Raw genomic sequence first — 24,712 nt, forward strand, 5'->3', positions numbered from 1 at the left:
CGGAGCAACATGGGTCGCCATATCCTATCAGGACCACACATGGTCCTGACTCCCGAGGGGAGAAGATGCGAAGGTCAATCAGAGCAATGTGGCATCGCAAGTAGCGGGAATGTTGCGAAAAGTGGTTCAATATGGAGACCTGGGCCAGAAGATAGTCAAACGCGGCTCGATGGGGCAGCTGATAGGCCGTAGCGTACAGGTAGTCTTCAACGTTCACAGGACGCTATTGGATAATTGTAACGGGGGATCTGCTAGAATACACTGCAGCACAGAATTGGGAAAAGGTACGTAGGTACCCGGACGAGGTAGGAGCAGCTAGAGGCATCAACGCCCTGGCAAGTAGGAAAGCAGAGTGGCAGCATGTGCGGGAAAGCGGTGGACGTGGAGCCTCGTTCCACTCAAGAGTCGCAAATAATCGCAGTCGACCGAGTGCCCGTGGGGAGAGCTGATCATATTAGCGATCACAATGAAGGTTAATGCGGCGTCTCGTTTGTCTGGATTGCTTTAATGTATGAGATGTGCGGAGCCAATCACAGCGCGGTCCGCCAGCACATTTCAGCTTTAGGGACTCCGTAAGGTCCAGTTGATCGTCCTTGTGCATCCCTGGATCGATAACAGAGAGTCGCGCTGACGATTATCGTTCACATTTATCCGCCACTGCTGAAGTCAGGATACATTGATTGAATCTCGACGAGGGATTGCAATCTGCTCAATGAAACGTTGAGGAGGTGCATGTGGGAATATTGGAGAGGCGGAGGTTTGAGGGGAAACAACAGCAGATGACAATTCGGGTATAGCGGCATATCACTCTACTGTCATCCGCATAGAGGACCAGAATACTATGCGATTTACCATAATAAAGGATTACCCGTAAGGAGTACCCGTTCATCCCTCTCGATCATGGATTTCTACCTATAAAAATGTTTCGATTGATAGTGCATCATGAGGCGCCAGATGAACGGTCAAGTAGTACATCTTGCTTGCCCTAAATCCTCCTGGAGCCGTATAAAGCTAGTTGACTACGTTGACCTGGAACTAGGACACTCTAACCATCCTTGACCGACAATGTGCTTGGTCTAGCAGATACTTTGCTCGGTCCTTGACTAGCAGCGTCATTCAGGGATTTTCAAGACAGCTCGTCCGTCAATTTCAGCCCTCTCCAGTCTTTGTAGAACGTCATTGATACAGGAGAAGTCAAAACACTCGATGTGGGCTTTCACGTCCCCTGCCAGAGCCATACTTAGTAGCTCTTCCATCTCCTTTGCTGTACCAGCGGAATTTCCGACAATGGTGAGACCTATTGACCAAGAGACTTAGTACTGACCCAAATCGAAATGAGCTGGACTTCACCTCACGGCGCTTCATACCTTTCACAATCATGTCGAACGGGGTTGCCGGTAGTCGAAACGGCCTGTTCGGGATACCAACGCAAACTAAAACCCCCAGACTGCGGAGCATCTGCATGCTTTGAATGTATGCCGACTCACTGTTCGCCGTGCAAATCACCGCGTGGGCGCCTAGGCCACGAGTAACAGACTTGACCCTAGCATCGATATCATCCTTTTTATAATCAAAATAGTCCGCCGCCCCAAGCGAGAGACAGAGCTCCCTCTTTTTTCCCCCACTGGGCCAAAAATCAGCGAGTAGATTCATTGTTAATCTCACAGCTGACTTTACCTGTCAATCGCAATGACCTTGAGTCCCTTCTTGACTGCGATCTGGATCCCCCTGACAATACAAGTCAATCATCCACTGCCGCGCGGTCTATGAGACGTTGCATACATGTGCCCGAGTCCTCCACCAGCCCCAAGAATCACAATCCAATCCCCCGGTCGGGTTTTTGTCTTCATTATCGACGAGTACATGGCAATTCCCGCTATTCAAGGATTGGTTAATGCGCCAGGGCCATCTGACTTGGACAAACGCACCGCATAAAAGTGGTGCTGCTGTATCGGGGTCCAGCTCGGGCGGGATAATTGTGACATGTTCGGCAGGACTGACAATGAATTCTAATCAAGGTGTCAACCACACTCAGTCGATACTGCGACAGAGGAAGAAGGTCAACTCACGTTGGAACGTCCCTGGGACATTCTGCCTCAGATTAGATCTGTTGAAGCAGCTGCAACGCATTTATCCTGCCCGTGACAGTGAACCTACCGCACCAGCGTTCTTCTGATAAGGACAAGCCGTATGATTGATAGCGCAGATTTCGCACTTCAAGCACGAGCTGTAAAGCCATCTGCGATGGACAGCACGTTTTGTTAGGTCTCGAGTCTAAATTCGAATGAAGCAGGGGAGAAGACAAACCGTATCCCCACTCTTTTGCCCATCCAAGCCTCCTCGTCCACGTTAGATCCAACTAAGAGATGGGCGGTACATCAGAACCCTTAGACATTGCAAGTCTGCTCTATGCGCCTCACCTTGCACTACCTTCCCTACTCCCTCGTGACCTGCGACGTCTGTTAACATGAGGGTGTCCCCACGAATGCTATGGACATCTGAATGGCACACTCCGGAATATTCGAGCTTGATGAGCACTTCCCCTTGCTTTGGAGATGGCACAGGGTGTTCAGTTGTAATCTCTACCCGTGCACTTGGGGACTTTCTGGGTGCTGACACGACTGCTGCAATTTGTGTTTGAGGAACTGCCATGACTGCGATAATGTGGTGTCGAGAGGATTTCCAAGTACGTCAACTAACGAGTATCCAAACTGAAAGCCGACAATGCTGGGCCGGAGTCAAGGGTAGCACATATATGAGTATTGAACTATCTGAGATCTCTGCCTGAATTACGGTCGCTTTGACTAAATCAGGTAGTTCTATGGTTGATAAATGCGGGGATAATCTGGTAGCGGTATCATCAGTAGATCGGGCGATTAAACCAGGGCATTGATTGGTGCAGGGGTCAACGATAGAGAGCAACCATTGATAAGAATTGGAGATTGCTGGTTGTGTCAACTGATAGAGGAGCGCTGATGCTGGACTATCAATTAGGAATCACTGATGAACCTATACTGACAGAATGACACTGATCCAGCGAGACAAGTACCAGCTATGTGGACAAGAAAGCTGAGCTATTTTGAGTGAGAGTCGAAAAGGCCGAAGGCTAATGGGCATTCCACACCACACCTGGCCCATTCAGAACTAGCAATTACTGTGAACAGCATGATCGGAACTTCTGGAAAGCCAAGTACAAGTCTTGCAAGATCAATCAATCCCTTGCCGAGTTAAATTAGGATATTATGCTAAATTTGCCAAGCCGCAACCAAACCTGTACTGTATAAAAGACATGGACTCCGCGCAGCATAACAGAGTCGGTAAGAACGGAAAGAAGCTGGGGTACCTCGGACTCATTAAATAAACAACATTTCCGAGTCCTTGAAGGGGGCATCTGGACGATATATAGAACGCAATGGAAGCAGACGGGGGTCTATGACAGAGATTGAACAACGCCAGCGCTTATGCGTTCTCCGCTTGAAGTGTTTGCTTAGCTGCAAGTTAGTACCGTGCAAAGCAAGTATAACACGAGGCCGGCGGGCAGCCAGAGAGGGCAACTTACAACCAACCAGTCCATACCCTCATCTAGACCTTTACCATCGATGGCGGAGCATGCTACGATGCTCCAGTTCCTATCTCGCAGCTCCCCAAGCTTCAGAGCTTCCGAGATCTCTCCGGCACCCTTGGCGCCGGGTTGATCCTGCTTGTTTGCGAACACCAGCAAAGCCGCATCGCGCAACTCTTCCTCGTTCAGCATAGCCGCAAGTTCATCCGCAGCTGTGCCAAGTCGCTCAATATCGGTAGAATCAATGACGAATATAACAGCGGCAGTGTTGGCGTAGTAGCACCGCCAGTAGGGCCGAATGGATGTTTGACCTCCGAGATCCTACAAATTATCGTACCTTAGCAAACTTCACAGGCTAAAAATTATCCGTCCTATTCCCAAGACACATTCGACATACCCAGACATTGAAATTCAGGTTTCTGTATGTGACTGACTCGACGTTAAATCCGATGGTGGGTATTGTTGTGACGACCTCGCCGATCTGTCAAAGTGCATGTCAGTTAGCGGGACGATCAGGAACCAGAGCATGACATAGATAATTAAGCAACTCAAGCATACCTTAAGCCTGTAAAGAAGTGTGGTTTTTCCAGCATTGTCCTACAGAGTCAATAAAGCGAATTAGCCTTAGACCTGACGAATTACATGCAGCGCAGAGCATGAGAGTACGTAGAACACGTACGAGACCTAATATAAGGATTCTAATCTCTTTCTTAGTCCAGAAGAAAGACCACAGACGTGATAGCGAGCCTCCCATTGTTGTGAATTTGAAAAGGGACACTGCAGCCGGCGGGCGTGATTGATCGAAAGGCAGAGGGAGGTGTTTGCGGAAGCGTTAGCCGTGAGGAGCAGGACAAGATATACGACTATGAGGAGATGATAGCAGCGTGGATCTGCTGGAACGAGATAGGATCAAGAGTATTTTGTTTCATAAGAATGAAGAAAATGAAATATAGAAGATATCAACCGCGCATTACTTTCAGCCTTGAATAGCTGACTAAATCGCGAGTTTCTTGGTGTGTCTTGTGGCAATCATTGGACCGCGGATGAACCCTGCGGCGCCGATCCGCCTGGCCCAAGCTCAAGTCATCAGTCACTTCTTAGGAGATAGGCATGATCTCTGAAACTATCCATTGAGCGGGATTGCGCCGTGACTGTCCTATTTCTGCACAAGAGTTGCGCCGCGCTTCTCTTCCCAGCTGCCGTTTCCCCCTTCTGCGACTCCGATACTACAGCTTTTCCATATCAACAGCCCTAGCGGTGAATGCTCCTATGCCTGCGCAGAGTCCACTTTGAAGAGCATCTTTGGCTTCGGACTGGGTCACAACCGGACTCTCATTTTCATCTCCTCGTGCATCTCGCAAAAGTCATTTTCACTGATTAAGGCGCCACCATGGTTGGCAAAAAATCTGGAAAGGCCCTCAAAGATGAGGGTGAGTATCCTTGGAGCCAGCGTCCTTAAACCGCTTCTTTCCCCAGTCCCCAGTCGTGCGACCAGTTATGACTGACAATCTTCTAATGGCAAGGCCTGGAGAGGACGGATAACAACATGGAGCTGTCGAATTGGCCTCAGATTGCGCCGATCAACCAAAAGAATTACTACACGTATGTCCGGCTCACGCGTGATTCAACCTGCAAGCATGGCATTTCTAGTTTCTATCACTAACTTGACGATTCCATTAGTGATTACCTCAAGAGGGACGATCAGTACCTAGCATTCCGACTACAAAATGAGGAGGCGAGGAACAAAATGGCCAAAACGGCCAAAGACCGGGATCGCGCTTTAGCCATGGCAAAAGCGAACGACTTGGGCTTACCCGAAACAGAGGCCGACGGTGATGGGGATACAAATATGGAGGAGGGAGCGGAGGATACAACAGAAACATTAGGCTCCAAGGTTATTGTCGTTCATGTCGGAAGCCAGAATCTGCGAATCGGCCTGGCCAGCGACGCACTGCCGAAGACTGTCCCTATGGTGATTGCTCGAAAATCGACCACAAGCGAGTCGGAAGACCATGACGAACCCCTCCCGAAGCGATTGAAGTTGGACGATGGCTCTCTGATGGAGCCTGAGAAAATGCTTGGTCCGGAGGTTTGTTCTACCCCAGCGCCTGGGCTTGATTTCGCCGTTTTATAACCTCTCCATGAAAATAGTTCTCCTCGCAATATACCACGATGGTCGCAGAACTCAAAGCGCACATGCGGCAAAACAAGCGCAGGACTTTACCCAACTCGAAAGAAATGGTTATCAACTATAATCGCAGAACGGTACCAGAGACCATCCCAGAACACAATGACCCGCTGCGTGTCGAATGGACAGATATTACCGACGATTCACCTGAATATATTGTAGGGCAAGCAGCGCTTAGAATACCTGACGACTCGAAACCCCGGTACAAGCTCTACTGGCCGATGCGATCCGGATGGTGCAACGAGAGAGACTATGAGAGCAAGAGACTCCTGTTCCTGGACATCTCACTCATTCTCGAGGACACAATCAAGAGCCAATTGGGCCTGATCAGCAAGAAGGAATGGCCTCAGTACTCTTGCGTTTTCGTTATCCCTGACTTGTACGAGAAGACTTACGTTACCCAAGTTCTCGAGATGTTGATGAGGGAGTTTTCGTTCGCCCGCGTCTGCTTCATCCAGGAGAGTTTAGCGGCCACCTTCGGTGCGGGATTCACATCAGCATGCGTTGTCGACATCGGCGCGCAAAAGACATCCATCTGTTGCGTGGAGGAAGGAATGTGTATTGAGAACTCTCGCGTCAACCTGAAATTTGGTGGAGCCGATGTGACCGAGGCGTTCATCAAGATGATGCTCTTTGACCACTTTCCGTACGCGGAGATCAACCTGTGGCGCCGCTACGACTTTTTGCTAGCCGAGGAGCTGAAAAAGAATGTCTGCACCTTGAATGAAGCGAGTGTCTCAGTGCAAGTGTTCGATTTTCACCTTCGCATTGCAGGTCAGGACACCCGGAAATATTCCTTCAAAGCGTACGATGAAGTACATCTCGCCCCGATGGGGTACTTCCAACCCTCGATATTCGACCACTCATGGAAACTTGAAGGAAGAAGAAAATTCATCACGCGGTCGGTGGATATTTACGACGGTCAGCCGAACGATCCAACATCGGGCGCCCAGTCTGAAATCTTGACTGCCATTGCCCCTCCTCCAGTCAATGGTCAAGTGAATGGTGAATCCCAACCCTTCACGTTAGATGTGCAGTCGACGCCGAGTCGCTCGCACCAAGTGAATGCACTCAGCCGTGTGCAGGAGCTGGATGCCACCCCCCGATCTTCGGTTGCCGGGTCGCCTGCTCCGGAAGCGATTGGTACGCCCCAAGGCGGGGGTGCTGGTACTCCACTCCCGGGTGGCCAGGGACAGAGCGCCTCGCAACCTCGTGCACCTACTGTCGAGGAGCGAGATGACGTTCTGCCAGTCTTCCCGCTGGATAATGCAATTCTCACATCTATTTCGCATGCGGCTCGATCCGATGAGCGTAAGATGCGGGACTTCCTCGGTGGGATCATGGTCGTAGGAGGCGGCAGTCTTGTCAACGGCTTCCACTCCTTCCTGGAAGAGCGTCTCCAGACGCTGAGACCTGGGTTTGCTAGCGAAATCATGGTCGGTACACCTCCAAGAGACCTCGACCCCCAAGTGGTAGTCTGGAAGGGCGCAAGCGTCTTCGGTAAGCTGAGCGGAACCAATGACAGCTGGATCGGACAATTGGAATATGATAGACTGGGTCACCGACTGATGGCGTACAAGTGTATGTGGGCATACTAGCACCGCTTTTCTTAATATTGCTTTCTCTTCACTTTTCTTGTGTCTTACGGATGGCGGAGTTGGTTTATGGACAGCACTACGGGGACTATTTCAGAACGAATACGGGTACCTAGCTTACCAGAGAGGTTCAATATTGACTCAATGAGACCATGTGATATTTCTAAGTGTCTGGCTATTCACTGACCTGGAATCTGACCATATAATGCGTTACATCACATGACGGTGCTGTGCTCTAGGGAGTGGAAATACAAAACAAACAGAACACGGCTTAACCTTTCTCCGCCCCTCAAAGGACCAACCCGCTAAGCTATAAACATCAGGCGGTAAAGAAGTGCAGAATGGTTCATCCTACCCCAAGTAAGTCCATTATATTTCACTACCCCCAGAGGTAGTAACAGCTGCTTTATACTTATCAATCTGAGCGCTCTGATATAGTTCTCGCGCCGGTTAATACCAGCAACGGAGGCCCAGACGGTTCTCTGGTTCCCGACTCTGACATCCCGTCGATTACGCTTGCCAACCAATGTAAGTTCGGAGCACCAGCTGGCGCAGCTTAACAGACTCACCCGCTGACATTACTGTGCAGTTTTCAGTCCGCCTCTTACTGATACGCGCTCGTCGAAGTCGGACACTGGAATTGCGGCCGAGATGTCGAAATCCAAAGACAGCGGCTCCTCTGGGAGTTTCCATCAGGAGTACATCGCGTCTTTACGTTACCGGAATGATCTGCCTCCGCCTGATATGCCACCCAAGTTCCTCGATATTCCGCATGAGGGTTTGCAGCGATTTCTAACACCTGGTTTCGCATCTAACTTGGCGCGACGTGAGGAGCCCAATATCGATGTTGATGCCGAGGGTGGTATGCCGATAGACCTTGTCGGTATTCCGGGGCTGCATTTGGGTGATGAGAGTGGTAAGCCGAAGTTCCACTTGCGCTTTTTGTCACATATCGCTCGGAATCTAACTCAATGTAGCTATTATGGCCCCTGAAAACCCTCAACCGATTGATCCCGCCGACCTTCCGCTGCTCATGACTTTAGACCAGCTCAAGAACCCAGCACCCAAGAACGCGAACGTCAGTTTCCTTCGTCGGACGCAATATATCTCTGCCGGTCTCCGCGCTCCCGACGGCCCCAAGGTCACCCCTATCAGAGCAAAGGCCCGTTCCCTCGACAAAGCGAAATCACAGGATGATCCGATGTACATCAAAAAATACATTCAAAAAGGGTTCGATATCGCTTATCCGGATAGCAGACATGTTGGGGAGGATACACCGAGCAGAATCAAGGGCCACACTCCCACCAAAGTCGAGGTTGACGCTTGGGCTCACCCTGTTCATCCTGACAATCCAAAGCTTAAACCGGTCGGGTTCTACCCTCTGCTCCCCGATCTACAAGGATTCCCAGACCCGGGAGGATTCGTTCAGTTCAAATTCGACAAAGCGCCTGTTCAGGGCATTTCAGGGAAACGAGACGAGCGCATGGACGTGGCCATTCTTCTTCCTTCAGCACCAGAAGAACGAGTCTGTCAGGAGCATGCGACCAAAGCCGCTTTACACAAGTCGAATCCCGCATTGTACCCTGATCCTGGTCCGATACCGTGGGATTACGATCTATTCTTGCCCGAGAAGAAGGACTTGGCCAAGGAAGTCATTGCGAGCCTGCGGCTTTCGAACCCCGATCGCGACAGTGAAGTCCTGTACACTCATGAAGGAACGGATGGCACGAGGTTCCATCGTTACGAACGCATGCGCACATACGCCACTAGTGCTCAGACCCTCGGCAATGACCAGAAGCAACGCGATGTCGCTCTGACCCTTTTCGATCCAGCGGAGGCAAAGGAAGGACAGCAGTCGAGACAAAGAGGCGCATACTACTATCCTATCCTCGGAAAGACCCGTCTGAAGCCCGAGCGGGCCCGTACCATTGCGCAGGCGGGTCTTGCCCCCACGCGGCCGAAGACAAAGGAGGACCAGGTAGACCAAATTCAGGTGGTTGTCCGTGATCCGGACGAGGCGGAGGTATACAAACGCTCTCTGCACAGAGCGGCCATTGATCCGAAATTTGCAGAAGCTCTCCCCCCGCCTCCCGAGCCTGCTCCTGAGGAGGAACATCCGGAGACCCACGACTCCGACAGAGGAGAAGAGGCGGCTGGAGATCGCAATCACCAGCCAACTGCTGCAGACGTGAGCGAAGAGGAAGACAGGATGAGCGACGAATAGACCACCATTCCTTGATTTCCTTGTCTCGCCCACCGCGTCATTTATGGCCCTGCCGTTTGGTCGATTTTGCTGCCATGCTCTTGGCCAAGCGGCGCATTGTTTCCATCATTGTAACATTTCAACATTCTCATACCCCATTTCATAACGGCATACATTGAAGATATGTGAGGGGCCTTGGGCCTTTAACTCCCTAATTCCGATGTATTCTTACGCAGGCTTAGCTTTCAGGCTGCTGCTACTCAGCAGTGGTTGGTTCGTCATCGATGTTGAAGCAGCAGGATTACTGGCGTTCAAAAGGCGTGAATGAAATTGGAGTCGAATAGATATTCTGGCAATCAAATCCGTGAACTGATTACTTTTTGTAAAGCTGCAGCCATCTTGTATTTCCTCGACCTGCATAGTAATGGTCAAACCCAGCTGTTAAGCCGCACACCGCTCGGAGATTGTGAAGCATTATGCCGGGAATATCCTTGACCGCCCGCTGCATCCGTTGACGCAAGAGGAACAGAAGAAAAAGAGTCTACCGGATTTTGCGAAGCCTGTTCCTAGAAGGCTGACTGGTTTGATTGCGGGGAATTGGCCGCTGCTATTCATTTGGTACTAGGCCCTTATTTTTGCATTGGGCTCTGATTGTTGTAATCTGAAGGTGAGTTGCTGGTTTTTCGTTTCCCGGATTAATTAGTTGTTGAGCTTGTGGTCCAATCGCCCTTGAAACGTATCTACCATGTATCGGTCTTCAACGATATGATATCTCTGACTGCCCTGTAGGACTACTCAATTGGGCTGACCAAGCACCCCGGCCAGCCAGACTCAACATGGTTGCCAATTCGACCAGCCTCGCCTGGAGATCGGCCGGTTTGCGGGCCCGCGCCGTGCCATCATTGCGATGCTCCCATCGGTCCTCGGTCCTTCACAGACAGGCCGCTTTCCAGCAACAAGGTGCCGTGCGACATGCCTCAGGCACGACCAGCGAGGCAGCTGAGGCAATAAAGGAGGCCCCCAAAAAGGCCGGCCGCGGTCTTAAGAGAACGGTGTACGGAACATCGTTGGTCCTCGCTGCATTGGTGGGTTATGTATATGCGACGGATACCAGGGCAAGCATCCACCGCTACGCTGTGGTTCCTCTTGTTCGGATGCTTTATCCGGACGCGGAAGAGGCGCATCATATTGGTGTGGAAGCTCTGAAGACGCTCTACAAGTATGGACTTCACCCGCGGGAACGCGGCAACCAGGACGGCGACGGTGTGTTGGCTACTGAGGTAATACAGCCCTGACGTGTATAAGTGTTTGTTGCTTAGCAGGATTTTGCTTTTGCAGGTCTTCGGATATACGCTCAACAACCCCATTGGTATCTCGGGCGGCCTTGACAAGCATGCTGAGATTCCCGACCCGTTGTTCGCTATTGGCCCCGCGATTGTTGAAGTCGGCGGCACGACTCCCCTGCCGCAGGAGGGCAATCCGCGACCTCGTGTGTTCCGACTGCCATCTCAGAAAGCCATGATCAACCGATACGGCCTGAACTCCCTGGGCGCAGACCATATGGCGGCCATCCTGGAGAAACGCGTGCGGGATTTCGCCTATGCCAACGGGTTCGGCCTGCACGATGAAGCGGAGCATCGGGTTCTCGACGGCGAAGCCGGCGTGCCCCCCGGCAGTCTTCAGCCCGGACGACTGCTGGCCGTGCAGATTGCAAAGAATAAGGCGACGCCCGACTCAGACATCGAGGCCATCAAGCGCGACTACGTCTACTGCGTTGACCGACTGGCCAAGTACGCCGATATCCTGGTTGTGAACGTCTCCAGCCCCAACACGCCTGGCTTGCGCGACCTGCAAGCGACCGCGCCGCTGACCGCCATCCTCAAGGCCGTGGTGAGCGCCGCCAAGAACGTCGACCGCAAGACTAAGCCTTACGTGATGGTCAAGGTTAGCCCGGACGAGGACTCGGACGAGCAGGTCTCCGGCATCTGCGACGCGGTATGGCATTCGGGAGTGGACGGCGTCATCGTGGGCAACACGACCAACCGCCGGCCTGCGCCGCTGCCGCAGGGCTTCACTCTTCCGCCAAAGGAACAGACCACGCTGAAGGAGACGGGCGGCTTCTCGGGTCCCCAGCTGTTCGACCGCACCGCTGCCCTGGTGGCCCGCTACCGGGCGCTGCTGGATGCACCGCCCGCTCCGGCGTCCGATGCGAATGAGACCGACCAAGCCAAGGAACTGGCAGCAGCCGTGACGCGAGCCGAGCCTGACGTGGAGAACGTGCCCGCAGCCGAGCCGCCTACTGCCGCCAATCGGCCGGCGCGCAAGGTGATCTTTGCCTCTGGGGGTATCACCAACGGCAAGCAGGCGCAGGCTGTGCTGGATGCGGGGGCCTCGGTCGCGATGATGTACACGGCCCTGACATACGGTGGAATCGGCACGGTCACTCGAGTGAAGCAGGAGTTGCGAGAGGAAAAAGAAAACCGCCAATAGACGGTGGAATGGAAGCAGCGTTTCAAATAATTGTAAATAGTCCAGCATTGTCAACGATCATTATTATCATCCTTTCGGTTATTCACATCATTAAAGTTCTAGCTACGTACTTAGTGAGTCCACTATTGCTTTGGCAATGTCTCCTCCACCTCCTGGACCACCTTTTTGACACCGTCAATCTCATGCGCAAACCTCCCCAGAAACATCCCATCAACCGCCTTTCCCAACCCCCCATCTCCCCACAACCCCGGCCCCGCGCTCCCCCCATACAACACCCTCACCTCCCCCTCCCGCTCTCCAATCACCGCCCTTATCCCCTCCACCACGGCCGCAACATGGTCCACCCCAGCAGGCTTCGCCTTCCCAATCGCCCAAACAGGCTCATACGCAAAGATGACCGGCGCCGCGGCAGGGATCGCACCCAGCACCGCGCGCATCTGCCCCGCACATTCACGCACCGCCAGCCCGACTGCCTCCGACGCGATGGCCCCCGGCGCGGTAACCTCCCCGATGCAAACGAGGGGGATCAGGCCCTGGTCGACGGCCGCGGCCGCCTTGCGGGCTATCTGGTCATCCGTCTCGGCGAAGAGGGCGCGGCGCTCGGCGTGGCCCAGCTCGACTAGACGGACGCCGAGGGAGCGCAGCGAGGCGGGCGAGACCTCGCCTGTGTAGGCGCCTGCGGCCTCCCAGAAGCAGTCCTGGGCGCCGAGGAGGAAGGGGGGTTCCGGGTCGAAGTCGGAGGGGGCCTGGAAGCCGGCGGCCCAGTCTTTGATGATTTGGGCGCAGGGGTAGATGGTGAGGAAGTCGGGGATGAGGGCTAGGAGGAGTCTGGTGCGGTTTTTGGGGAGGACAATCTTGTTCATGGGGGCTAGGAGGTCGCGCAGGTAGGAGAGGGTGCGGTCCGGGGAGAAGTACATTTTGAGGGAGATGATGAGGAGGGTTTTGGGGAGGGGAGGGAAGGTTGCTTTCGTAGTGGCCATTTGTATTGTCTTCCTGGTATTGTGTGCTGCTGATTGCGCTGTGGATGCGGTAGTTTGGTTGTTGATTAGTTAGGTTGACTGGTAGCTAAGCTGAGGGAGGATGACAGCTCGGATACCCCTCGGATGAGCTAGGACACAATTTGGCTGCCAACGAAGGTGAGTAAGTATTTGAGGTAAGACAGGAATGTCCCTCCTGGTTGTTTGGACATACCTCTAGGGATGGGTTGTTAATGAAGAAGCAATTATGCAGTGTGTCGTCTGGTGATGTCACTGGTTAATGGGCATTCTATGGTGTGTTTCAGGACTGACAGCTCTCAGCACAGGAACGTGTTGATGGGCTGACCAAGGAAAACAAAGGGTCGAATCAGAATATCTCTATCCCTCAAACCTGTCATTGAGTCTAGACTTGTCTTTTGTCAATATCTGCTAGTCATGGGATGCTCTTCTGCTGCAAGTCGGCGCAACTCCGATGCCTGAAGCTGTGGCTGTACGGGCGTCGGGAGGCTTGTTTGGGATATCCTTAGAGGTACCTGACCAAGTATGTTATTACAGCCTCGGTACACCTCCTTGATACGTCCATGGATTTAGCTTAGGCTTCAGAATTCCTCCCTGGATAGCTGGACAATAATGGAAAGAAACGGAACGAGATGGATACGGAGTATGGATCCCGTAATAGGTACCTATATTATTAGTGTGAAGCCATCCCGAGGAGCCGCTTGGGCCTCTTCATTATTGGACATTAAGAATTAATGAATGGATGATGCACACTTGACCAAGAGCAGCAAGCCGATTCTATCGAATTAAATTATATGAAAAGTGGGGAATGGACCATCGTGTAGGAGTTCATGAAGCCGAGACTGTCATTTTTGATATCAGAGTCTGTATCCATCATGCCTTTTCCGACATGGATAGATGCCATTACGCGGTGTAGTGTCCTCCGCCGACAATCATGAGTAAGAACCTGTATTCTCTCAAGTTATGGGACAGTAAGGTAGTAGTAAATCAACTCGTTGATACTGGACATGATACCTCTGCATCTATGCATGTGGATCCCTAATACTAGTCTACCACTAGTCCACCCCAGAAGAGTTCCGATGGAACCCCAGAATAGGTATTCCGGGGTTTCAACGGACTCACTGTGCAATCCTCGAAGCCATGGTTTCATCGCCGAGATCCCAAGGAGTCGGCTTCACAGGTATACAAAGGCAACGTGGGGGGATGGAAGAGTCGCTTCCAAAGAATCGTACGAGAACAGATGCACAGGAGTGTCATGCAGGATGAGCATACTGAACCATTATAGTTCTCAAGCCAGCTCAGCATCAAAAGTCTCCTTCGTGTCTGCGTCCAAGCACGGATAGACGAAACTCTCTAGCCAGGGCCAACCTGTCTGTCACTGGCTCTCTCGTCTCAAACAAGCTCCACTCGGTATCCCAATATACTTACCTCTCAGAGTCAAGGTAATGAAGATCAGCTTTGTTGAACGCGGGGTTTCCGGGCTGGCTGGTGTCATACTGCAGGACGGTACAAACTCTTATGCTATAACCATCCGCCTGTGGATGTTGCAGGATTCGTCCGAAATCGTCCAAGAGACACTCAACGTCAAATGAGACCTTTTTTTTTCCGATATAATGGATAATAACACCGCCAGTAATGATCAATAACCATAGTACCTAGTCCCGTAGTACTGGATCCATGACGTGACGCCACTGCGGGGCATCGCAAGAGTCTCATTCCTCCACCACGGTCCACGACGTCTCTACCAATGCCTTTGATGCGGGTTGTGGGGTTTCCCATCCCTCCTTTATCTTATGAGACCGTCTATCAGAAAATACAATGGCCGCAGACGTCGTGCAGACAGAACTCAATAGTCCAACAGACTCGACCCCGACTAAGTTCAACACCCAACCGATGCACGGGACAGTCTCCACTGCGCCCCCAGATACTGTTGCGGCCGAGAATGGAGGTGTAGAAGCACCGGCTAAAGCTCACAGGGCAAAGATATAAAAGGCGTCTGAATCCCCTTTTTGTCATCGTTCAAGTGGATTCTTTTCATCGGACCTACTCCGTACCTCTGCGTCTGTCAATCTCTCTATCCACACATTCCACTTTTCTTCTCCAGTGGGCTTATATTTTGTCATCATGTCTGCCGATCTGAAGCCCCTCCGCATTGTCATGGCCTGTGACGAGGCCGGCCAGCCCTACAAGGAGATCATCAAGGCCGCCCTGGAGAAGAACCCTCTGGTCGAGTCCATCACTGACGTCGGCGTCAACTCCACCTCCGACAAGACCGCCTATCCTCACCCTGCCGTCGCCGGCGCCAAACTCATCAAGGAGGACAAGGCAGATCGCGGTCTCTTCATCTGCGGCACCGGTCTCGGTGTCGCCATCGCTGCCAATAAGGTCCCCGGCATCCGCGCCGTGACCGCTCACGACTCCTTCTCCGTGGAGCGCTCCATCCTCAGCAACGACGCGCAGGTCCTCTGCTTCGGCCAGCGCGTCATCGGCATCGAGCTGGCCAAGAAGCTTGCCAACGAATGGCTCACCTACCGCTTCGATCCCAAGAGCGCCTCTGCCGCCAAGGTCCAGGCCATCACCGACTACGAGCGGGAATTTGCTGCTGCTCAGTAGACGGGTTCAATCTGTGCCAGCTTGATGCGAATAATGCGGTGACAGATATTGCAGCCGTCAATTGGTGGCGGACAGACCTATCTTGCTTCGTCTATATAAACCGCCTGGTTAAACCGACTTATACGCACATGATTTTTCTTGTTTTTTTTTCTTTGATGTTATCCAGCGAATCAATGATACCTGGCTGGGATGAATCGGCAGGCCGACATCCCATCCATCGAACTATCTTTTCCCTTTTGATAAAGGCTATTTACAGGATAGATGTGAATCAATTTTTTGGACATTCTTTTTTCGTGCATATTCATTCTAGTTCCAAACGAGTAAGCAATCATGCATTCTTCAGTATACCGGCTGAGTCAGCCGCTTCCGCTCGACGATTCCGCGGGGATCCATCGGCTTCGATGCGTTTGCAGAGTGACTGGCAACCAGATATCAAATTCCAGCATCAATAATTATAAGAGATGGGTAACGACATTCTGCGCCTCGTCTCCAGCGTGAGGCTTCACTCCTGCATTTCTATGGGCCTGTATCCGCCTAATAGATCTTACCACGGGATACCCTGGACTATGCAGATCGACTCATTGTTCTCAGTCTATTGATTCTTCGATTGCATATCCGCTCGACCTATTTTTCGGTTACTCTAAGTCTCTGGGTCTAACGCGCCTGTGCCTGTGGAGCAGCCTCGATAGTCGATACTGAAGAGCGGCCCCACCGTGATCGGTATCCGTCTAAGTGCGTTGACTGATCACAATTTCCCGAGTCATAGACTCCATCGCTTCCAATCTATTGTGATATACCCCGTATATCCCATCACCCGGCATGTCCTTCGAACTGAAAGAGAAGGGCAACCAGCTCTTCAAGGAAGGCGATTACAATGGTGCGGAGGAGCTCTACTCTCAAGCGTGATTATCCCCTTCGCCCATGTCATCGCCGAGCAGATCTGACTTCCTTTGTCTTGATAGTATTCAGAAGAACCCGCGCGAACCCACTTTCTTCACCAACCGCGCCCTTACCCGGATAAGGCTGGAGAAATGGGCGGGTGTGGAACACGACGCCCGCGCGGCGATTGAGCTGTACGGCCCCAAGAACCCCCAGAGCCTCAAGAGCTGCTGGTACCTCGCGCAGGCGCTCCTGGGCCTCGGGCGCCCGCAGGAGGCCTACGAGGTGGCCATCGATGCCTACCGGGCGAGTCTGGCTGCCAAGAGCGCGCAGACGGAGAATCTGTCCAAGACGGTCCTGCGGGCCAAGCAGCAGATCTGGGCTGCCAAGGAGACTGCCCGGCTGCGGGAGATGAATGATACGCTGGCGACGGTGGAGTCGTTGATCGAGACCGATCTCAACAGGGAGCTTGCGGAGCTGCAGGCCAAACTGGACAAGGGCGAGATCGGACAGACGGGGTTCGTGGAGGATCAGCAGGCGCTCCGTGCGGATGCAGAGAAGAATATCCAAAATGTGCGGGAGGCATTCCGCATTGCGTCCAATGGGGATATCCAGGAGAGGGTAAGTGGCCATCCTTGCGCGGGGAGAGAGTGTGTTCGTTGTGGGGGGAGGGTATCTAATGATTTTCCTCCAGGTTGTGCCTGATTACCTGGTTGACGGGATCACGTTTGAGATCATGCATGATCCCGTCATCACACCCAGCGGTACCAGCTTCGACCGCATCGGAATCGTCAAATACGTCGAACAGTCCGGTGTTGATCCCATCACCCGGGTGCCCATGACGGTCAACGATCTTCGGCCCAACTATGCGCTGAAAGCTGCATGCGAGGAGTTCCTCACCAAGAACGGCTGGGCTGTGGACTGGTAGATCATTTCTTCCGTTGTATTCTACGAGTTGTGGGCGGGGGATACCCGCTGCTGTTGCTCTCCTTTTTCTTTTTCTTTTTCTTTTTCTTTTTCTTTTTCTTTTTCTTTGCATTAAATGGCGTCTTGGATGGCATGCAGTCTGCACTGTGCATGGATGATTTTGCGAAATTTTTGGCATAATGTTTAGATTACTGTCCTCATGGGTCACTTCTCTCATGTGATGAGATAGCTTGGCATAATGCACATGTCTGCATTCCGAATGGCTTAGTATATGGAACCATATCAACTGACGTATTCACATGCATCTACCTAATAATTACTAGTCTAAGGCTTGTCAACCCACATAAGTAGAAGTTGCCGAGTTCTGACGTAGCACAGTCTGTAGTCTGTAAAAGAGTCTGTTTATTTACTCTGTACTGCCCCAACGGATTCTGCTAATCAACCCCACCATCCATCCCACCTCCGCTATTTTCACCCCTCACCACTTTCACTTCCCCCTAATCCAGACACCTTACACACTTATCCAATCTACTTCATCACCTCAATAGCAACAGACGAAAAGTAAACAAAATGGCCTCCCTCACCGACTTCTTCACTGCCTTCGACGCCGCCGCCTCCAAGGAGAAATTCACCCCCGCCCTGCAGTCCGCCGCCGCCTCCATCGACAAGGTCGCCCTGCAGGCTGCCCTCGACGCCGTCCTCGCCGGCGGTGACGACGCAACCGCAGCCGGGAACGATGCCGCCCTGAAAGCCGGCTTCGAGTTCGCGACGGACCTGGTCAAGATGCTGGAGAAGGAGCCCGGGCCGGAGGAGAAGTTGGCGGTATGTCTTCGACTGCAACCCTGGTATAACCGAGTGACTGGTTGAAGTGCGGTTGCTGATGATCCTTAGCTGTACAAGTACTTCAAGCAGGCGAGGGGCGAGAAGCCGGCTGAGCCGTCGTTCTATCAGATGGAGGTATGTTCGCTGCTTTCTGCGGATGAAGAAAGTAGGGGCCAGTGCTAATGATTGCGTTACCAGGCCAAGTTCAAGTACAATGCCTGGAAGGAGGTTAGCCACATCAGTGCGCAGAAGGCTCAGGCGCTGTATATCAAGCAGGTGAACGATCTGATCAACAAGTACGGCACCCGTGCGTGATTGCGTTGCGGTGTGATGGATGATACTTGGGAGGATATACACTACCTATGGTTTATTAAGAATGTTAAGTTACGCGTGATATGAGCTTTGGATTGTTGGTTTCTATGGTATATTATGCATTGTAGACGTAAGAGTCACCCCTCCCATGTCTGCCCCAGCCAGTCTGGTTCGGTATGGGCAGCTGTAGCGCACCATGGGACATCGTCGGCCTTGTAGGAGGTCAGGGGGAGACCGTATGGCATCCGGAGCCCGATGAGGACATCGCATTCTGGCACTTCCTCCGGAGGGTGCAGCGGAAGGTCACGTTTGAAGCACGGCACCATGATGGCTAGCTGGTGTGGGTCGGGGTTATTATCGCCTTGAACAAAAAGCTGCGGCCAGACCATCACTCCAATCTCCCAGCTGCTGATCCTCACTTCCCCCGCATTGTTGACGGCGGCTCCCCACGCCTGAGTAGACAGGTTGGCGGACGTCACCATCGCCCAGTCGATCGTGTCCATCTTCTCTGCGTCCGAGAAGCGAATGTACGTTTTGATATGGGGTGCCGCGCGGCGGCGGCCAGCTTCCCGTTGAGGAGTACTGGTCGAGTTGCTGTCACTGTCTCCGGCCCAGTGGCGCAGATATGGCCGCATGTATTGGAGTTGTTTCTGCTGTGTGGCGCTTTGCAGCTTCATGTGGATTGATCCGCCGGATCCATAGCCGTTCAGAGATCGGCGGATCTCGTCGGGAGTAGGGAAGATGATGGAGTATTTCGGTTGGGGGGTACCCGCGGTGGAGGAAGTAGGCGAGAGTGAAGCGAAGAAGACGTCTTTGAGCCACTTGTCTGTTTGTCCGAGGGAAGCTATGGATGAGATCTACTGGTTGTCAGAGCTTGATCGTATAAAAACGAGGCCGGTCCTAACCTGGGTGACAATATGTGATGGCACAGTTTGGCTGTTCCCCTTGGGCGTCAGAGGTATCTGGCGAGTAGCTTCTTTCAAAGCTGGCCATCCCCATAGAGTCTTCTTCCGCGAGTCCAGAGAACTGAGCTTCTGTTTGGAAGGGACGCTTGCGATCAAAGCGGCATGAACTGCACTAAAGTTGAAGCGCTCGAGTTGTCTGGCCAGGGGCCCTGTTTTCTTGACCCCGTATTCGTTCAGGTAGGCGATGAGATCCCTTTTGAACCTTGCCCCGCTGCCAATGGCTCCAAGCCCCTCCGGTTCCCTTTCAGTCTTTCGCAGCGGGAGAAGAGGAGACCGCCAGACGGCCTGGCACATATTTGCCCAGTCGCCGGGTATCATATTAGCCGTATGAATGACGACTCTGCTCTGTCAGTAAAGCTAAAAGCAAGTGACCCCAATATCACATACTGTGCAAGATCGTCATGACGGAGGAGGATCATCATCTTCGAATGATGTGTACCAAACGGTTCGGGCATGTAGGCAGTTATCGCCTCAACATTCGGATATCGCGGACATGCTTCCTGCTTTGGTGAACATCTTCATCACACAGACTAATTCTCGTGCAAGATGAAATACGGAGAAGCATACCTCAATCCGAATCCGATTCGGGGCGTCCTTTTTCCACGATCCATGGACAACCTTGACCTGCACCAGGCGTCTCACATCCTCGTCGAACTGACTCATCAGAAAGTCCACATCAAACAAGAAATTGAACTGCCAGCATTCTCGGATCATGGGATCCCCAAGGATATCTTTCAACCGAATTGTATCGACATTGTTGCCTGAGGCAGCAGAGAGGTCCCGGATATGAGAGAGCTGGATGGGAGATGGGATTAACCGCGGTCGACCACTAGTCAACTCTGCGGAGTGAATGGAGGTTTGAGGCACAGATGATTCCCTACGAGGTCGTGATGATGGAGGAGGAGTGATGGATCTGTGCAAGGATGCCAAGCCATGTACTACGGCTGTCGGAGTCGCTTCAGTGGGCTCTGACTGCTCATCAATAGCTGATAATTTGACCCTCTTGGACGGGCGGTCTTCTTTTCCCATCGCGTAGTAGATGATAGATGAAGAAAAATGCCTGGTTGACTTCCTAGTTTGAAGCCAAGCTTGAGGTGGGCGGAGTGTGATAGACGAGGATGGCTGTACGATAAACAAAATGTACTGGACACAAGATGACAAACTGATCCATCGACATACCATCGACCGTCGTGTTAGATTAAGAACTCTGGTGTAGAACCCCGTGTGCGAATGCGTGGTTGATGAGACGAACGGATGCAAGGACTGGAACGAAATGGGATGACCACTTCTGGTAACTGAATGAACATATTTCGGTTGAGGTTAACACTAATTGTCATATTGCCGCGAGCGCAATCGCAGTCCCAATCCAACACATGAACAATTCAAGGCCATTCACAAGGGACTTCGATTTCATAGAGGAAACTTTTGATATTTAGTCTATATTACAACAACCCTTCTGTTCAAGTATATATACAAGACCATCTAATGATTACAGAAATGACCGGCACTAACACAGTTAAGAATGATATAAAAAGAAAGTAGTAGTGATTCACCACATAAACCTCTGGATCTTCCCCGGCTCTTGTGGCCATTCAAAACCCTTGTACAAAAAGATATACCCGGTGGCAGCGTTAATGGCCAGGAACCAGTACGTCTCCATGAACAAGGAGAAATTAGTTGCCAAATCGGCGTGCAGGGCCTCCCGCTCATCACCAGGCCGTTGCTGACGGTACACAAGAGGCACGGGCTGTGGGGGTAGATGAAGCCGCCACATTACCCAGGGAATGATAAAATAGCGTGGCTCAACAAGCGGCGCGGTAACGAGCGATAGTGCCGTGGCTGCAAGCCAGACGAGCACAAAGCTCGCTCGGGGGGCTTCCTGCTGTTGCTTCTGACGCTGGACGAGGTGCTCCTGGATTCGGGCAAGAACCTCGGGAGAGAATTGTTCTTGGGTGGGCGGCGATGCCGTCACTTGGCCAACCTTTTTTGACTTGGACTTGCGTTCGGACTTCTCTTTCTTACGGGCAGTCTCCTTCAACTGCCCTTTCTGGGCAGCAGCCAATTCGTTCGGTTTTGTGATTGGGACAAACTGAGGCTGGGGCTTGGCGGTGGAAAATCCAAATGCAGAAATGACAGCCCAGCCACAAAGAAAGTAGGCAGGAACAGCAGCATATTTGATAGCTGGATGCGAGCGGAGAATACGAAAGACGTAGAAGACATAATGACGGTTATCGGCAAGGGTGAACGGATGGATGATGGTGTTGAAATGGACGACAGCCAGCATGACGGGGAGGATGACCAGGGCCGTCAATATTTTGGGAAGTCCCTTTTGCTTTTTGGTAATTCCATAGTCAAAGAATGCCGGTATCACAGAGCTTGGAAGCGCGAGATTGATGATTGGGAAAATCAGGATTGGCCAGGAGAAAAACATGAAATAAGGCCAGATATAGAGCATCTGCGAGAGATGTAGACCTGCTGTATGAAACTCTTTGTGTCCTAGCACATCATCAGTCGCATATCCACAAACCCAGGCCTACAAGACTTACCCAGGACAACTCCATTGTTCCAGAGCACAAATCCACCAAAGGCTGCAAGGATGACGAGATAAGGAACAGCTGAGACGATCACAGGGAAGAGGTTCCTCAGACCAACTGAAGCAAGCGAGGTCGATGTTTTGATATAGTCTGGATTTTATCTCAATGAGTACGTGTTTGTCCAGGTGGCCAGGAAAAACACTCACCAGAGAAGGAAGCCTCTGACACAAGCGGGTCGTACAGTTCGTTGTTGAAACCGCTCTGGATGATTTCAGTTGGGCTTGAGGCCTGGCTGACTTTCGCGGACAGACGAAGTTTCCGGACCGCCTGCAGCCCCCCAAGAAAGACGGCCACCCAGAAGATGTTTGTTTGCCGAAGAACAAGAGCCGCCAATCCAATCACAACAAAAACTGCCGATCTGAGCAGTGATCCGGACCCCGCGGTACGTTTGATATCCCAATTATAGGCTTCAATGACCACAAGGAGGGAGACGATATCCGTGTAATACAGCCCCGAGAAAAAGAACAGTGGTGGGAAAATGCAAATATTCAGCACTGTATGGCTCAACCACGCTCCGGAAGGGCGCGTATTGCGCACCTTCCGCAATGCATCCAAAAGAGTCTGCAGCCGCCAGGGAAGAAAGACTGCTGCAGCTGCGACATTGGTAGCGCGGAGAGTTTCAGCATTGAGCTCCGTCGGAGAGCCACGGAGTGCTAGCGCAGCAGCACAAAGGACGTAAGACCAGACGTAAAGCCCTGGCGGAGTCGTGATTTTAGGGTCCCAATGGAACCACTTATGATCCCAGTACGCCTGTGCCTGGGGGACATGGAAAACCTCGTCCAGGTATGGATCTGGAACGACGGAGTTCACCTTGGCCATCCATAGCGGTATCAGCAGGAGCACAAAAGGAACCGCATATCGAGCAGCTCGAGAAATGCCTGATACAGGCCGCACGGCACTCATGATGTCTATATCTCATATGAGACAAGAGAATTAAGGTCACTAGTGTGAAGCGAATGAAGGAGAGAAAGTGTAGTAATTAATCTCCATGGATAGAGCTTAAGCTATCCAAGCTCCAATAAATAGATCGAGTTGCAAACGGTTCAAACATCGTCTTTGACAATTTCCCAAAACGGACGATGAAAGAGCCAGAGCGCATGCATCAGAGGATAATTACATTTCTCTAATTTCAAAAAGATCGATGCGATAATTCGCTCCCAGATGGACCTTGCCCATCAATAGTCATCCGTCTAAATTCTCCCTGGATCACAAAACCTGAGGCTCAATGGCCTTTCCTCTTCCGCGGGGCATCACGCCCCCGGAGATTGCCTTCCTAGCGGAGATGGAGATGGTGACAATTCTCCCTCGTCAACGCTTAGAGGGCCTTGAATTGTTAGGTGTAAGTCGCCGGACAGGCTGCTTTGCTGCTCTGCGCCGTCGAAATTGCTATCTTCCCCGATATGTCGCGTGTGCGGACAGATCCATGTCGCGGCATTGCGCGACTTGGACTCGGTACAATACACAAACCAGAGAGCATAATCAACTCGGCAAGCATGGCTCGATTCATGAACTAACAAACGCACCTTCGAACAGGGTCAAGTCGAACCGCTCCTACCTCCCCGTCGCGCCTCCCTCCCGCTGTGGCTAGCCCTCCTCCTCAAACGTCAGCGCCGCGCAAACATCCTCCCCCCCGCATGGCTTCATCCTGAGCCCCTCTCCCTGATCCTCGAGATCGAAACGCAACGTCACGAATACGAGAATGCTTTCTCCCCGCCTCCCCCGCTGCCCGGGCAGCCGAGCCTCCGCGACCGCAACCGTGGACAGAGGCCGATAGCCAAGGCGCGCCATACGCCGGATGGCCAGCGATACTTTCCTTCGCCACCATTCTTACCGCAGAATATCGCACAGGACAATGCACAAACTGGCGAGCCCCCGTCATTACCGTACCATTGGTTGGAGGTGGGCAATATGCTTCTCGACGCGGCGAGTGACGATCTGGTTGATCCGGACCAGATACGGCGGTTGCTGAAGGAGCTGCGGGAGGTGCGTATGGCGAAGATACGCTCTGGTGTGGACGTCTTGGATGCTGCTGCCACCAGCGGAGGTGGAGTGGCTCTCACGGGTGTTGGGGCGATGGAGATTGGTGAGTCGAGAGGATTCGTGACAGGGGTCGTAGATGGACTCAGGTATGGCGGTCACCCTTGCTTAGATCAAGGGAGAGAGAAAAACAACTGACACCATGTCTAGGAAAATCGGTGCGTCGAAAGAGCAAGCTCGGCGGGAGCAGATGGCGGAAGAGATGGCCAATGGGGGATATGATGCCACCCAGGACGATGAAGATGAGATGGAGTTCTAGACCCCTTTTTCTGATTTGCTTTTTCTTGCATTATGGAGTTATGGAAAGGACACACACGGCGCAAGCTATTGCGATTGGACGAGTTTCAAATGTATATATACCCTATATTTTCCAAGCAATTGCAAATATCCTGCCACCAAACACCATCAACATGCGACGCTCAGACAGCAAAGACACAGACAAATTGTTCACAAGAAACTGCCTGGATTGAACCTATAGGTCCCAACTTGGCTAGATGGACAAGTAGAAAGAAATGGTATAATGTCCCACA

General features: G+C 52.2%; 11 protein-coding genes across 11 annotated transcripts; 6 read left to right on the forward strand and 5 right to left on the reverse strand.

The window, feature by feature from the left end:
• Nucleotides 1–1,112: 1,112 nt before the first annotated feature.
• On the reverse strand, nt 1,113–2,652 carry Aud_001061 (zinc-dependent alcohol dehydrogenase; the record flags this gene model as incomplete). Its single annotated transcript, XM_043286562.1, has 9 exons — nt 1,113–1,297; nt 1,368–1,624; nt 1,678–1,728; nt 1,783–1,876; nt 1,929–2,009; nt 2,070–2,091; nt 2,158–2,239; nt 2,308–2,359; nt 2,421–2,652. 9 exons carry the CDS (start codon nt 2,650–2,652, stop codon nt 1,113–1,115), a joined length of 1,056 nt encoding a protein of 351 aa, XP_043142497.1.
• Nucleotides 2,653–3,459: 807 nt separating this feature from the next.
• Nucleotides 3,460–4,316, reverse strand: Aud_001062 (ADP-ribosylation factor family protein; the record flags this gene model as incomplete). Its single annotated transcript, XM_043286563.1, has 5 exons — nt 3,460–3,486; nt 3,560–3,883; nt 3,960–4,043; nt 4,121–4,159; nt 4,242–4,316. The coding sequence occupies 5 exons, from the start codon at nt 4,314–4,316 to the stop codon at nt 3,460–3,462; spliced, it is 549 nt and encodes a 182-aa protein (XP_043142498.1).
• Nucleotides 4,317–4,952: 636 nt separating this feature from the next.
• Aud_001063 (actin-like protein arp8) lies at nt 4,953–9,569 on the forward strand (the record flags this gene model as incomplete). The annotated part of the gene is made up of 7 exons (XM_043286564.1): nt 4,953–4,992; nt 5,086–5,164; nt 5,243–5,651; nt 5,714–7,331; nt 7,784–7,873; nt 7,935–8,261; nt 8,323–9,569. 7 exons carry the CDS (start codon nt 4,953–4,955, stop codon nt 9,567–9,569), a joined length of 3,810 nt encoding a protein of 1,269 aa, XP_043142499.1.
• Nucleotides 9,570–10,384: 815 nt separating this feature from the next.
• Nucleotides 10,385–12,038, forward strand: Aud_001064 (dihydroorotate dehydrogenase 2; the record flags this gene model as incomplete). The annotated part of the gene is made up of 2 exons (XM_043286565.1): nt 10,385–10,828; nt 10,887–12,038. The coding sequence occupies 2 exons, from the start codon at nt 10,385–10,387 to the stop codon at nt 12,036–12,038; spliced, it is 1,596 nt and encodes a 531-aa protein (XP_043142500.1).
• A 122-nt stretch (nt 12,039–12,160) lies between these two features.
• Aud_001065 (triose-phosphate isomerase) lies at nt 12,161–13,018 on the reverse strand (the record flags this gene model as incomplete). Its single annotated transcript, XM_043286566.1, has 1 exon — nt 12,161–13,018. One exon carries the CDS (start codon nt 13,016–13,018, stop codon nt 12,161–12,163), a length of 858 nt encoding a protein of 285 aa, XP_043142501.1.
• Nucleotides 13,019–15,157: 2,139 nt separating this feature from the next.
• Nucleotides 15,158–15,646, forward strand: Aud_001066 (RpiB/LacA/LacB family sugar-phosphate isomerase; the record flags this gene model as incomplete). The annotated part of the gene is made up of 1 exon (XM_043286567.1): nt 15,158–15,646. One exon carries the CDS (start codon nt 15,158–15,160, stop codon nt 15,644–15,646), a length of 489 nt encoding a protein of 162 aa, XP_043142502.1.
• Nucleotides 15,647–16,465: 819 nt separating this feature from the next.
• On the forward strand, nt 16,466–17,453 carry Aud_001067 (putative U-box domain protein; the record flags this gene model as incomplete). The annotated part of the gene is made up of 3 exons (XM_043286568.1): nt 16,466–16,548; nt 16,609–17,146; nt 17,220–17,453. The coding sequence occupies 3 exons, from the start codon at nt 16,466–16,468 to the stop codon at nt 17,451–17,453; spliced, it is 855 nt and encodes a 284-aa protein (XP_043142503.1).
• Nucleotides 17,454–18,022: 569 nt separating this feature from the next.
• Aud_001068 (acyl-CoA-binding domain-containing protein) lies at nt 18,023–18,589 on the forward strand (the record flags this gene model as incomplete). Its single annotated transcript, XM_043286569.1, has 3 exons — nt 18,023–18,274; nt 18,344–18,409; nt 18,473–18,589. The coding sequence occupies 3 exons, from the start codon at nt 18,023–18,025 to the stop codon at nt 18,587–18,589; spliced, it is 435 nt and encodes a 144-aa protein (XP_043142504.1).
• A 134-nt stretch (nt 18,590–18,723) lies between these two features.
• Aud_001069 (tyrosyl-DNA phosphodiesterase 1) lies at nt 18,724–20,580 on the reverse strand (the record flags this gene model as incomplete). The annotated part of the gene is made up of 4 exons (XM_043286570.1): nt 18,724–19,443; nt 19,492–19,891; nt 19,939–20,051; nt 20,119–20,580. 4 exons carry the CDS (start codon nt 20,578–20,580, stop codon nt 18,724–18,726), a joined length of 1,695 nt encoding a protein of 564 aa, XP_043142505.1.
• A 520-nt stretch (nt 20,581–21,100) lies between these two features.
• On the reverse strand, nt 21,101–23,048 carry alg10 (dolichyl-P-Glc:Glc(2)Man(9)GlcNAc(2)-PP-dolichol alpha-1,2- glucosyltransferase; the record flags this gene model as incomplete). Its single annotated transcript, XM_043286571.1, has 3 exons — nt 21,101–22,047; nt 22,098–22,235; nt 22,292–23,048. The coding sequence occupies 3 exons, from the start codon at nt 23,046–23,048 to the stop codon at nt 21,101–21,103; spliced, it is 1,842 nt and encodes a 613-aa protein (XP_043142506.1).
• A 322-nt stretch (nt 23,049–23,370) lies between these two features.
• psf2 (DNA replication protein PSF2) lies at nt 23,371–24,441 on the forward strand (the record flags this gene model as incomplete). Its single annotated transcript, XM_043286572.1, has 3 exons — nt 23,371–23,484; nt 23,679–24,271; nt 24,333–24,441. 3 exons carry the CDS (start codon nt 23,371–23,373, stop codon nt 24,439–24,441), a joined length of 816 nt encoding a protein of 271 aa, XP_043142507.1.
• Nucleotides 24,442–24,712: the final 271 nt, after the last annotated feature.

Source organism: Aspergillus udagawae (assembly GCF_001078395.1).
Source record: "Aspergillus udagawae IFM 46973 DNA, scaffold_1, whole genome shotgun sequence".
In the NCBI taxonomy this organism is placed as follows: Eukaryota; Fungi; Ascomycota; class Eurotiomycetes; order Eurotiales; family Aspergillaceae; genus Aspergillus; species Aspergillus udagawae.